The 12868-nt window shown below is 38.9% G+C and overlaps 2 protein-coding genes across 3 annotated transcripts; both read right to left on the reverse strand.

Annotated features, from left to right (window-relative positions):
* Nucleotides 1–3530, reverse strand: txnl4a (thioredoxin-like 4A). Its single transcript, XM_006635865.3, has 4 exons — nucleotides 3358–3530; nucleotides 2270–2432; nucleotides 1829–1932; nucleotides 1–432 (listed from the first exon to the last, which is right to left on the reverse strand). Exons 2-4 carry the CDS (start codon nucleotides 2420–2422, stop codon nucleotides 261–263), a joined length of 429 nt encoding a protein of 142 aa, XP_006635928.1. The 5' UTR covers nucleotides 2423–2432; nucleotides 3358–3530; the 3' UTR covers nucleotides 1–260.
* Nucleotides 3531–4034: 504 nt separating this feature from the next.
* Nucleotides 4035–10562, reverse strand: rbfa (ribosome binding factor A). 2 transcript variants are annotated; one of them, XM_069194956.1, is made up of 7 exons: nucleotides 10213–10562; nucleotides 9592–9634; nucleotides 9195–9374; nucleotides 8751–8863; nucleotides 7680–7764; nucleotides 5321–5400; nucleotides 4035–4519 (listed from the first exon to the last, which is right to left on the reverse strand). In XM_069194956.1, the coding sequence occupies exons 1-7, from the start codon at nucleotides 10548–10550 to the stop codon at nucleotides 4129–4131; spliced, it is 1230 nt and encodes a 409-aa protein (XP_069051057.1). In that variant the 5' UTR covers nucleotides 10551–10562; the 3' UTR covers nucleotides 4035–4128. The 2 variants fall into 2 exon arrangements, with proteins under 2 accessions (XP_069051057.1, XP_015213084.2); XM_015357598.2 differs by lacking the exons at nucleotides 9592–9634; nucleotides 10213–10562 and having other exon boundaries at nucleotides 8780–8863; nucleotides 9195–9340.
* Between the last annotated feature and the right edge of the window lie 2306 nt (nucleotides 10563–12868).

Consider the following 12868-nt stretch of genomic DNA (forward strand, 5'->3'; position numbering starts at 1 on the left):
TATAGGCTAACAGTTTTAATAGGTACAAAAGGACACTTCAATTCAATCAAAATCTAAATAAATATTTTGTACTGAAATGGCCACTTCCAATTATAATGATCCCAAGAGGTGATACTGTCTTAGTAAGAAAAAGACCAAAGTAGACTGGTGGCGAGCAGCTTCTTAAATTCCCAGCACATTGTGGTGAAAAAAGCACCATAGTCAAGTCCCAGCTGCAATCCCAACGAGAGCACGGGTAGCCCAGAGAGAGGCCATGGGAATCAGTAGCGATATTTGGTGGAATAGTCTTTGGGAGACACTACTAGACCTCGCCCTTTCCGAGCACCTCTGTAAACAGTCTCCACAATGTCTATCATCTCCTGCTTGTCCTCCATGGTCCAGTTAATCTTGTTGTTATTACCAGTGCCCAGATCAATCATAATGTGCTTGTTCCTGAAAAAATAAGGTTTCCAGTGAATGACAGCTCTGAACTTTTCAGCGAGCATAAGAAAAGTTAACATTCTTTACTAAAAAAAAAAAAGCTTACTCCTTTTCAACATTTGTATTTTTGCCATGACATAACTAATAAGCTGAAGGGCTTTACACTACGTTTTGTTAAAACAAGTCAGCACTTGGCAATATCAGATGTTTTTTTCCCCTAAATCAAATATCACAGATGCTGCGAGTTTAGATTTACAAGTGTTTAAACAGCTGTAAAGAACAATTAAAAGCTCCACAACCTTTAGTCAAAGGGAAAAAGCAAACGATCTATCAACATCTATACAATTGACCTCAAAGGGGACTTATGAGATTTTGTACATAACTATAATAACTCAAAGCCCCAGTGTCTTCTTGTTTTTTTTTTTATACACCCTAAGCAGTAAATTTATTTAGGTCTTTAAAAATATTATACAGCTGATTATTAAAAACATTTATTTCATTAAGGATATAATTACCTATTAAAGACCTACAATCCCAATTATTAGTATTGCAATGATGAATTAGATAATTACACCAACTATGTAACAGTTTGGATAGCACAAAAAAACAGAAGACATCAGAAACTGTTTGAGATTCCTGCTGTATAGTTTGGGAGGTTTGAGTTGCAGAACACTCACACGTTGCCTAGGCAGATGGCATCACCTGAATGAAAAGTTCTTCATTCTACCCAGGCATGTGCACAATGCTGGTAATTGAAAACTGTGCACTCAATTTCCCACAACACCATGTCATTCCTTATTAAACTTACACTCACTGGTCCCCCTGCAAGCTGCAAGCTGCAAGCTGAGAACATACTTGAATGTTACTTTGCATTTCTTGTCATTTTAAGCAAAAGGTGTCGAGAAAAGCTAAGTATGCAGTGATTCATTGTGTAGCCAAAGACAAGGCAGGAGGGTGCAGCACTGGACAAAAGTTGACAATTCAATGTGCTGTCTAAACTAAGTCTCACACAAGAGATGGCCACTTGTTTTTTTATTTTAAATGTACTTGCACAAATTTTTTAAACACCAGTTCTTCTCTTTCTGAATTATAAAGCACAGAGTACATTGCAGTATAAACATGCAGATCTCCATCATTTGCTTGATGTACATTTATAGAACAGATTGTGACAGAACTGGTGCTGTTGAATGTTGTTATAATGAGCAAGGTAAACAGATGGATGGGAAAATGCTGATTTTAAGTTGCAAGGTTTTGCTCCAAACCAGTATCTACTCTATTTGAATTCTTGACATTCAAAGAACTGTCGTCCTAACTAGATACAAGACAGTCATGCAGTGACAAAAAGCTCCAATTGTGATGATGGTGTTCACATCGATATTCCAAATAAAAGATTTCAAAAGATACCCACCTGAAGAAGAACATGACAGTACATGGATCATACAACTCGTACATCTTGTTGAAGTCTGGCACCTCCGTGATGTCTACTAGATAAATCACCGCAAAGTTCTTCACCTGAGAAAGGTATAATGGCACAATGTCAGAAAATAATAATAAATCTCATCCTCATGGTGGCGACACCTATTGTAAAAAACAGCTTTTGCACTAAACTGCAGGATTGGGTATGTGGGATGCATGTCGCAAACATACAGACAAGGTAATAATAAAGCACCATCATTTTAATATAAAGAGTTCATTGAACTACGTATATTACCCATATAAAGAATGCAAGTTCTGGATGGATGATTCTCACTATTGTTTTCCAGATAACTATTTAATTTGGGGGTAGAAAAATACGCCTTTTTTAAGGCAATAAAGTAGAAAGAAGTCTGCAGTTACAGTACAAACTTACCTTTTCAGCAATACTGTACAAAACCTCATCCATTTTCATGCAGGTAGGGTCCCAGTCATGACCAAACCTAATCACGACCACTCGATCCTCCTCAGACAGGATGGCTTGGTCTACCTGCCAGCCATTGTGGAGATGGGGAAGCATATACGACATCCTGGATCACCTGAGGGAGCATACAGAGACGGACAAAAATACCCAGATGTTAAACGACTTCAATGACGCACAGACGGTGAGCACTGCACTGCTTTTGTGACTTCTCAAACTAATCCTCTCCTCGTGAACTGATTTTTGTCAACTAAGGTGTTTTCAGGTAACACCTGGAAAAAACCCACATCGACATGGATAAAGAGCTTCACACTCCAGAAGGCGACCAAGCCAGAATCAGACCCAGAACCAAATCATTGTGAGACAGTAGCTTTCCAAATGCCAAGATTAATCCGACCAAAGAAAAAGAAACAAGTGGTTTGAGACCACTCATGGACTACCCAGTGCTAAATTAGGTCAAAAAGTTATCACCAGGGCCCGAAAAACTTCCTCCTTTTAAATTTCAAAGTTGGATTTTTACTCATGTTCTTTTCGTTAGCATTCCTCTATTGAATGTCCACTCAAATTTAATAATAAAGGAAAGGAGACTGTACACAACAAAAGATAAATACGAGACCGTTTAAGATAGAAAAAGCAAAGTAGCCACAAGAAAAAAAAACGTTTTAAAAAAAGGTCAATCGCAAGACTATAAATGCAACGAGACAAACTTTCTAGGTGAGCTCATACTCGCACGGTCAGTTAACTCGTTTAAATGCGCGGATGATAGTATTAGAACGAAACCTGAAACTACAATAGTGCAAAACATTTTCAATTCACAAAGAAGACTATAGGCAATCTCAACACCGGGGTTAGGTTTTATGGAATAAAAAAATTAAGCCATTTATTACCAAAATGTTGATAAAGGTGTTACTCAACAGCTGATAAATACAGATATTCCTAATGGAAACAAAATATCAACTAGTAGTACAGTGATTATTTCATTTGCATGTGCTCGGTCCTGAAAATCCGACACAAGAAAACTCAGTTTCGATTGAAGCTCTTACCTTGCACAAAACACACCTTTGCAAAAAAAATAAAATAATCTCAACTTAATTACTTTCGTTTTAATTTATCGCTTCCTCCAGAACAAAGCTTGCACTGAGGAAAATACGTACGTAAGCTATTCCTTTCTAGAAAAATAGCACTATCGAGGCACTTTAAATATACGTAAACCACAGCATCCGCTTGCGTCATTATAAGGGGACGTCGCACACTTTTGTGTTTGACGAGATAATCGTTGGAGATCCTTTAAATTAACGTAGGAGGTTTCAGTCTTTTCTGACTATCAGAGGGGGCGGGGGGGCGTAGGCTCTTTTGCAGAAATCCAATACTGTTAATGTAAGTTGTCTAAACTTTGTTTAAATATCATTATATATTTAATAAGAAATATTTAAATTACAATTATCCTAACTTCAGAAGGTAACGTACACAACGCAATTTTCCAAGTAAAAGGACAGCACTTTACGAGGTTATTATTAATGTAATTGAGTCCTGGATACTATGTTACTTTTAATCCAGGAAATTCTTGTGTGTGTAGAATAAAATACTTAAAAAGCTTTCATTTTTAATTAATACCCCTCCATCTCAATTGATGTACTCAATTGATTGTCTTTCTAAACTGCAGTTAAAGTAAATGCTCGTTTTGCCACGTAGAAGTGAACACAGCAAGTTGAACACCAAGTTTATGGAAGGGAGCAATATTTATTTGAAACAAAAAGTAAGCAAAATTAATCACCAGATAATGAAAGACAAAAGCAAATCAAGAGCCAACAGTGTCATGATCTGTTTTTTTGGTCTTCTTCAGCCATTAATTCCTTGATCTCCCAGTCCTCAGCGCTGTACTCTCTGTACCCACTCTCTTCCTCCCTGCCCACCCTCTGACCGTATCGCTCCAGGAGATAAGCCTGAGGAGTGATGTCGTCGTCTCTATAGCGCTTGGCGTTTTTCTTCTTCTTCCTGCGGATTTCTTTCTGCTTCCTCAGCTCGGCCAGCATGTCCTGCTGCTGCTCAGTGAGCCCAAACTGAGCAGTCTCTGTGAGAGCTTCCTTAGGTTTCTGCTTATAGGCCATGATCTGCCTGTTCAGTGCTTCATGGTCTATTCCAAACACAGCCGATGGTTTGGGAGTGGCAGGCTGCTCTGAAGGGGATATCAGACAGACAGGTTCCCTACAGAAAGAAACAGCACAGAGTCTTACTGTAGAGATGGGGTTGAAAATAGAATTCCACACATGAGCACAATTTATTTGGAAATTCGGAGCTGCCAGTTATTGTTTTATGTTTTACGTGCACCAACACGGAATTGCTAACTGGTTTAAGACTCAGGTCTCCTACAATAAATACAACAGGCAAACAGAAACAGTAAAAAGAAGAGCTGGTATGGCATTTAATTTATCATCGAGTTCCACAGGTCTAAAATAAAATCACTACCCCATCATTGAATGTCCTGAATCAAAACATTGCTAAGATCAAAAGAAAATCCTATTTCTATCCTGAACTTTCCTAAAACATTTTTTTTATAGAGCACGTAATAACACCCTTTCATTGTGGCTTTAAGAATAAACATTTTGGAGAAAAAAGAAAGGGTTGCAAAATAAAATCCACACTAGACGTTCAAGCAGTGTGTCATACCGATGTAGCCAGTTTACACATTTCCCACATTTAGAAGGCTGTCTCTACTTAAATAAAATTAAAAACAATCCAACAGCCTTTGAAGTTATTCTCCCAAACAAAAACAATCTTATACTTCACTGAAGGAACTAATAATGTTCAACAATGGTAGTGCACATACACCTATTAACAACACAGATCTCCAGCTTAAAATATGACAAGGGCTTTGACTGGTGTCTGGTGTTCAGCATCTGCTCCACAGTGGAAGGAGATCGGTTTCAGAGCAGAGTGACAAACCGGTTACAAAGCTGGGCTGAAATGCCCACACAAAACGACAATCTTAATTTAAAGAGGCCTCACCTCCCGTCTGTCAAGATTTGCTCAGGTTCCTCTGTGTTTTCATTGGGCCCGAAATCTGCCATCTTTAACAGTCTTTCAACCTGAAGACGGCAATATCCACAAAAATTAGCCTCTACTGCTCCTCTGCAGAGCAAACCTGTCCCTGGATACCAGGACCTCTGTGTGCTCTATTTTGGCCTCCAAACATGCTCTGAGTGACTCATTCAGACCCTTAACTACATAATTAATTTGTTAAGTATGATCTGTCCAAGCCAACTTTACGTTCAAAATAACAAAAAGGAACAGTGTTGAAGCTGCTTGGTGTGGCACAAATTCAAGTATTCAACATTATATGTATATATTATAAGTAATTCCGTAAGACAATATAATATAAGCCAATATAAGTCAGCAACACTCTCAATGTTAATACACAATAAGTAAATAATTCCACTGATTCAGAAATGTATTGGTTTACAAAGTAGCTGAGGCTCTTCTCAAGCCCAGTCTGGCAGCTGTCAGAAACTGGGGTGGTGGGTAGGGTCAGGGGGTTTGTGATTACAGCCTGTAAGCCTCACAGACTTCACATCCTACCTTCTTTTCTACATTACCTCCTGAAAAAGAATTGCTCAGACAAGCTGTAGTGGCGTATCTGGGCAGCCCTCGTCATTGTAAAAAACATGTTTCACTCTGGAACAAGGGTTTTCGTCGAAGTATTGAAACTCCAATCTAGAATATTTTCCCCTACTACAGCAGCAAAAGCTGGAACAGGTCGGAGTACAGTACGAACAGGGGGGTTTTGAGGAGAAGCTGGAAAGTGGTCAGAGATGGTGCAGTCCTGATGCTCCTAGGCATCTGGTTTCACCACAGGGGGGCGCCAGGGAGGAACATAAGCAGCACAAGAAACGAGAGTGACATGAGCAGACAGTGCAGGAGGGAACATTAGGAGAAAAGAAGGACTGGATACAGGAGGGAGCGAAAGTAAGGATAAGGAGAGAAGAAGGACTGGATACAGGAGGGGGTGAGAGTAAGGAAGGGAGTCGTGGACTTAAACAAAAACATCAAAATTGAGCATGAGCAGAGAAAGGGAGCCAGTGAAAAGGAATAATAATAATTTGTTACTCTTATATAGCTGTTTTCTGGACACTCCAGTCAAAGCGCTTTACAGGTAATGAGGACTCCCCTACACCATTACCAATATATGTCCCCCACCTGAAATTTATAATGACCACACAGAGTCAGGACCTCGGTCTTATGTCTGATCTGAAGGACGGCACCTTTTTACAGTATAGTGTCCCCGTCACTATACTGGGGCATTAGGACCCATACAGACCGCAGGGTAGCGCCCCCTGCTGTCCTCACTAACACCTCTTCCAGCAGCAACCTTAGCTTTCTTAGGAGGTCTCCCATCCAGGTACTGACCAGGCTCACACCTGCTGAGCTTCAGTGGGGAACCAGTTGGGAGTCACAGGGTGATATGGCTGCTGGTAGAGGAAGAGCTGTTTGGCATACATGAGTCAGAGAGACCTGGAAATTCAAATGAGTAGCAGAGGTCAGGCAACCCAGGTGACCCAGACTACAGAGAGCAGGGGACTGAGCAGAGACAAAGGGGCAGACTGGGCGAACACAGGCTAGAAAAAGATGGCTGGTATGTGACAGAGAAACGAAACTATGGAAAACAGAAAAAAGCTCGAAATAACCTTTTTTAGAAACAAGGATGAGGTGTTATGCCAGCAAATCATTAGACACGTGTTGAAAGGTATAAACGAGAACTCTCGACTTGAGTCAAAACCAGCAGATACTGGTATCACCAGGTTTAAACAAAGGCTTATAGAGTCTGACTTAGACGGACACTGTAAAATACCACAATCAGATATTAGTGCATGAAGAAAAGCCCAAATGTCTAAGAAGTACAAAACAAAAAACAATTAGCCTGGGATCTCCATTGTTAGGAGGCAGATTGCATCTACTAATATCATTGGAATACCCCTGCTATCCAAAATATTTTTTAAAGAAATCCAGTATACTACATTTAAACTATACAAGTTTATACTATATATGGGAATGCTTGCCTGGATAGACTCTGACTCCCCCACGACCCTGAATTGAAAGCAGTCCTTAGAAAATGGATGGGTGGAAGCAAATTTAATGCACTGAAAAATATTTTGGAACCTTTTCAAAGTATTTTAAAATAAAGTACATTTTAAAGTAAAAATCACCTTTAAAACAATGTTCAAAACTATCTGTGCTTACACTCAGAAAATTATTTAATGAAAATAAATGCTCCCATTTCAAAATCCTGAGACAAAAAAATCCAAACAATGCTGTTTTAAACATCTCCCATTTGCTCTCAGTAAAATAATAACAACAGTAGAAGTGTTACCTCTAAGACTGCTGCATACTCCTTGTCTTTTATGAAAGTCACAGGGGGCACACTGCCAAGGACTTGGTGTGCAATGAGAAGGTACCTACAATAAGAATATTTCAAATCAAACATGGCAATTATTAGTGGGAAAATGAAAGTATCTTCCCTTGATCTTTCCACAGTTCTCCTTTAACCAGCGAAGTCTTCCTAAAACAGATTTTCCCTTGTAACGGCACACATTCATGAGAACATAAGAACGCTTCCACACAAGAGGAGGCTGCTTGACCCCTCTGGGCCATTTAGTAATTTTTTAATCTAATTGACCCCAGGATTTCATCCAGCTGTTTCTTGAAGGAAGTCAGGATACAGGCTTCAACAGCAAGGCAAGATAAATTAATCCAGATTCATACAACCCTTCGGGTATAGGTCTGCCTTCAGCTCTCACTTTTAACTGCACTCCCCCATAGTTCCCATTCTTAGAGAAACAACATTATCCCAGGGAAGAGCTAATAGCACTTTGTGTTGTGTTTGTGCAGAGAGTGCTGAGAAATGTCAGTTAGCCCCTAGTCTTCCCAGTCCATTTGTACCATTCACAACAATGCAGAAAGACCAGCAGGTGACATTCAAGGCATGAAGAAAATTCCAGTAAAAGGATCTTATTATACTAGAGAGATGAGCCACGGCCAATGTAGTGTAAAAATCCAGAATTAGCACTTCACACCTAGTTGTGAGAGCGCTAACTAAGATTTCTTTTATGTTTGCGTTTGTGCAATAACATCCGAGAAAAATCGACATTACTGTAATACCATAAATCCTTTAATAAGGGATTTAAAACATTAAAACATGGTCCTACATTCTAGAGAACCATAGCAGCACTGCCCTCAGCTTGGGCAAGCTCTGGCACTGCCAGTAAGGCATTTCAGTATGAAAAATGGCAATCATACAATGTTACTGAACCGCTCAAGGTGCAATAATGGGCAATACTGAGGCTGGTATTATAAAGAAAGATGAGTGCACCAGGTGCACCTTCTAAAGCAGTCTCAACAGCACAGTTTAGGGACCACCGCGATGCCACGGGTAATTGATTACCGAACACGAGGGGCGCTCCTATCCAGCACCTGCTGAATAAGGTCATCAGTCTTCGAGATCCCACTCGTTTTCCAGTAAACACGGCAGCAGGAGAAATCCAAGGGCAGGGAGACCTTGCGGGATAAAAGGGAACTAACACAGTAACTGGCTGCAACGATTAATCTCAACATTAAAAAAAAACAACAACACGGAATTGCAAATAAAAAGTAGAGAAAAAAATAACTTTCGTGCGGAAATAAAAAATGAAGGTTTGGGAAACTGCGGTTATAGATTAATAAGTGCAAGATCCTGTGACACACGCTCTCCCTTGGTGTAGCCTGGGAAGAGGTATCCAATTAATAAAATATAAAAGGGCTCCGTCTCTAGCTATGCCAGGAACCTACATGAAGAAAAGACATGCCCATGAAAACAAATCCTTCAAAGAGTGCGCGACAGGACGCTCACCTTTGAAATTTCAAGACTGAGCTCACAGATTTCTGAGCTGACTTCATTAGAGCTCAGCAGGTCACTGATGGCCCTGTAAAGAATGGAATTCAGTGCTCTCATCCGTATGCTGTCCTCCCTTCTAGTTTTGGGAGGTGGAGTGAACTTCACAGCGTCCTGGGAAGTGGATGGTTTGTGTATCTATGAAGCAGAGGTGAAAATAAAACAGGTTCCGTTGATTCAGTGATCCATCGGAGTAACGCTAGACCAACACCACACAGCAACACATACTAGAAATATCCCAACCTGTTTTTTTTTTAATAAAAAGAACACTTGGTTAAAGTATCAATAATGGGATATCACATGTGTAATTAAGCACAAATGTAATTTAGAAGCAAAAACAGTATTTAAAGCTTACCGGCTTAGAGACAAGGATTGGGGATTCATACCAAAACTTCTTTCTGTAACAATTTTAAAAAATGATTAAAATGTTTTGATTATGTGAAAACTCCTTGAAAGATACATTAATTACAACTTTTCCGTCCAGTTTAAATACTCAAATTACAAATGGAGTGTAGATACTGTACCGACCACAATTTTAAAAACTTTGGCAATAGTCACCCCCAGGGTCTTAAGGGTTAACCCGAGAAAAATAAAAACTCCACGCTAGAAATAAATTATTCTCTTTCACCAGCTTCCCGGTATTTTCTGAGAACAAGACGTTTTTAAGGACAAGCAGATAAATACAGTAAATAACCATTAGAATCCCGCTTCATTCACAAAAATACGTTTATTTTACAGTTCCACCAGAATATCCGTAATTTATTTAAATATTATATTATTGTGTTTTTGAAAAGATTGGCTTTTTATTGCTACCGATCAGCTCATTGATAATTTGCAACAGCAGTTAACGTGATAATATTTTGATTTCAGTATAAAATCAGGAAGCGACTTAACATTTGCACTTTTTAAGCTATTTGTATTTTGGAACACTAATAGATGTTAAAGTAAAAGAGTATTGAAACTCTAAAATACTCACTTCGTTTTCTTGGCGAACTTCTTTAAAAGGTTTTTGCTGCCATAATGAATGCTAGATGTCCCAATTGTTCTTTCAAAAATGACTCTGAAGCTGCTAATGTTAACATTTCTAATACATAGTACGGTTTCTCCCCGACTGCTCCTTAACTCTGGGGAATAATATCGGCTTGGGGGGTTTGTGATAGCAATACACTTTGCTACTGCACAACTGAAATAGTTTTGATTTGTTAAAAATTTACTGAAGCACAATGTTGTCCTTGAACCATACATGATGACATCTTCCACAACTAAAAAAAATAACTCGGTTGCAACGTGAAGGGAACAAACTCGACATGCCATTCAGCGGCTAGTTATGTCTCGATTAAGTCAAAAGCAAATAAAAGACTACTCAATCGATGGGAGGAGGTGATCGCAATCGGATCTTGTTTAGGTGTGTTCGTGCTTTAGAAACTAGAAACCTCCATCGACAAAACAATTAAATGACTTCATTACTTTAATTGACACTCATGTTAAACTGATATTCTGTCTTCTTTCAATACGATATTATAACAAAACAAACTCCTAAACATTTAATTTATATGGGATTGCTCCTAGGTTCTGTAGTCCCTTAACATTTTGAGACAGCACTTTTGAAGTTGCTCTGAAACTGAACTAAGCGAATGTGTAAATTAGGTATACATTTTCTAAATATGATCACGTGCATTAACAACGTAAAAAATATGTATTAGGTGAAATATTTTCATTTTAAAAAATTCAATCAAAATATCATTTTACTTGATCATTTGCAAATGTTCATTTTTAAAAGATGCAATTTGTCTTGATTACAGAATAATCTTAATTTTCATTGACTACCAATCAAAACGTGTGCATCTGCAAAAGGAAGAAGGAACAGTTTATAACTGATTGCTTATTTAATCAGCAAGCTGTGCAAACTAGGACAATATCATGAAGACTATGTAAATGAAGCTTTGATTAAGGGTGTCTGAAATAATACGCTGATTTAAATTAAATTGAAAACATTCAAGGTGCTTTCATTTTTTAGTAAAGGTTTGGGGCCCAAAATTCACATTCATATACAGTTACTTTAAAATCTTGTTCTGTCTCAAAATCTCAGGGAATTACGGAGTCAGGTGACAACCCAAAATCATTTAAATGCAGAAAGTTTCTTACAATGTGATGTAATAACATTCATTACAGTAATAAGGGTCATAATACAACATATAATCATGCACAAAAGAAAAGCAACATCCATCCATTTTCTAACCGCTTTATCCAATTCAGTGTCGAGAGGGAGTCAGAGCCTATCCCAGCAAGCAACAGGTGCAAGGCATCCTGGGTAGGATGTCAGTCCATTGCAGGGCACACACAGACACTGACACATACTCACATCAGGGCCAATTTTCTCAGAAGCTAATTAACATACCAGTTTGTCTGTGGACTGTGGAAGGAAATCAAAGTACCCAGGAGATCCCTGTGTGAACATAGGGAGAACTTACAAACTCCACACACATAGCACCCCAAGAATTGAACTCAGAGCCCCAGTGCTGCAAAAGAGCAATACTAACCACTGTGACACCCAGAAAAGCTACATGTAGTTCTAAATCACTGAAAACATGAACATAAACAGTTTCAATATAAAACTGTGGTGCATTCAAAATGAGCAAATTAAGCATTAATACAATGCCATTAGCACTGATACACAGACCCGATCAGCCTCTGGACAGACTGCTGTGGGATGTTCCACCACACCCCCAGTGACACTGCAGCCAGCTGGCAAAGATCAGCCAGTCATGACCAATATATCAAGGCAGGCATAGGTAAGTCATTCAGCTGATGCATATAGGGTGGCTCTTCCTGGGATGTATTATTTCTGCAGCAGTCTGAGACAGTTGCACAGATGGATCTGACTGGTGGTCCTGGAGCTGAGTGATATAACTGTCTTCCAGGTTATCGTCTGCCTGTCAAAAAACTGGTTGTCTGGGTTGTCTGGACTAGTTTGCGCATACCAGAAACAGAACTCAAGCTCATTTTATTATTATTTTATTATCCCACCAATAGCAGTGCTCAACAATGAGCAAACCTGTTTATATGTATACCCAGGAAGCTATACACTGAACAAACAGCTGAATTCACTGAGCACCTGTATAACAAAACTTGTTTCTAACAGACATGTTCACAATGCCTGTATCAGCAGTTATCATTTTAAATAGAATAATTAAGCAAGCGAAGTAGAAAAAAGCAGATTAAAAAAAACATCAGTTCTTATGCTATGAGATCTTTAGCATTTCTCTGCATATCACTTTGTGATAGTACACTGAAATCAAGGTGGCCTCTGCACTATATGACTTTAGACTAAAATAAACTAAAATAAACTGATGATCATACACATCATAGGAATGTACTCAGGAGAATTTTAGACCCACCTTCTTACTTTACCTACCTCTATCATGAAGTGACGATCAGCTGGTTTCAGCTGGTGGCTGGCCTCCTGACAGAATTTTTTTTCTATAAGTTGAGGTTTTTCAGATTATCATGTGCCTTCTAGGAGTGGAGCGATGCTCATCAAGGCCCTTCGTTGTAGCTCTAACTATTCTTCTCACTTTAGGAAAAGAAGACAGTTTTATGCCCCAAAACCTCTTAAAAGTAATCTCTGTGGA

Source organism: Lepisosteus oculatus, chromosome 10 (assembly GCF_040954835.1).
Source record: "Lepisosteus oculatus isolate fLepOcu1 chromosome 10, fLepOcu1.hap2, whole genome shotgun sequence".
Lineage (NCBI taxonomy): Eukaryota > Metazoa > Chordata > Actinopteri > Semionotiformes > Lepisosteidae > Lepisosteus > Lepisosteus oculatus.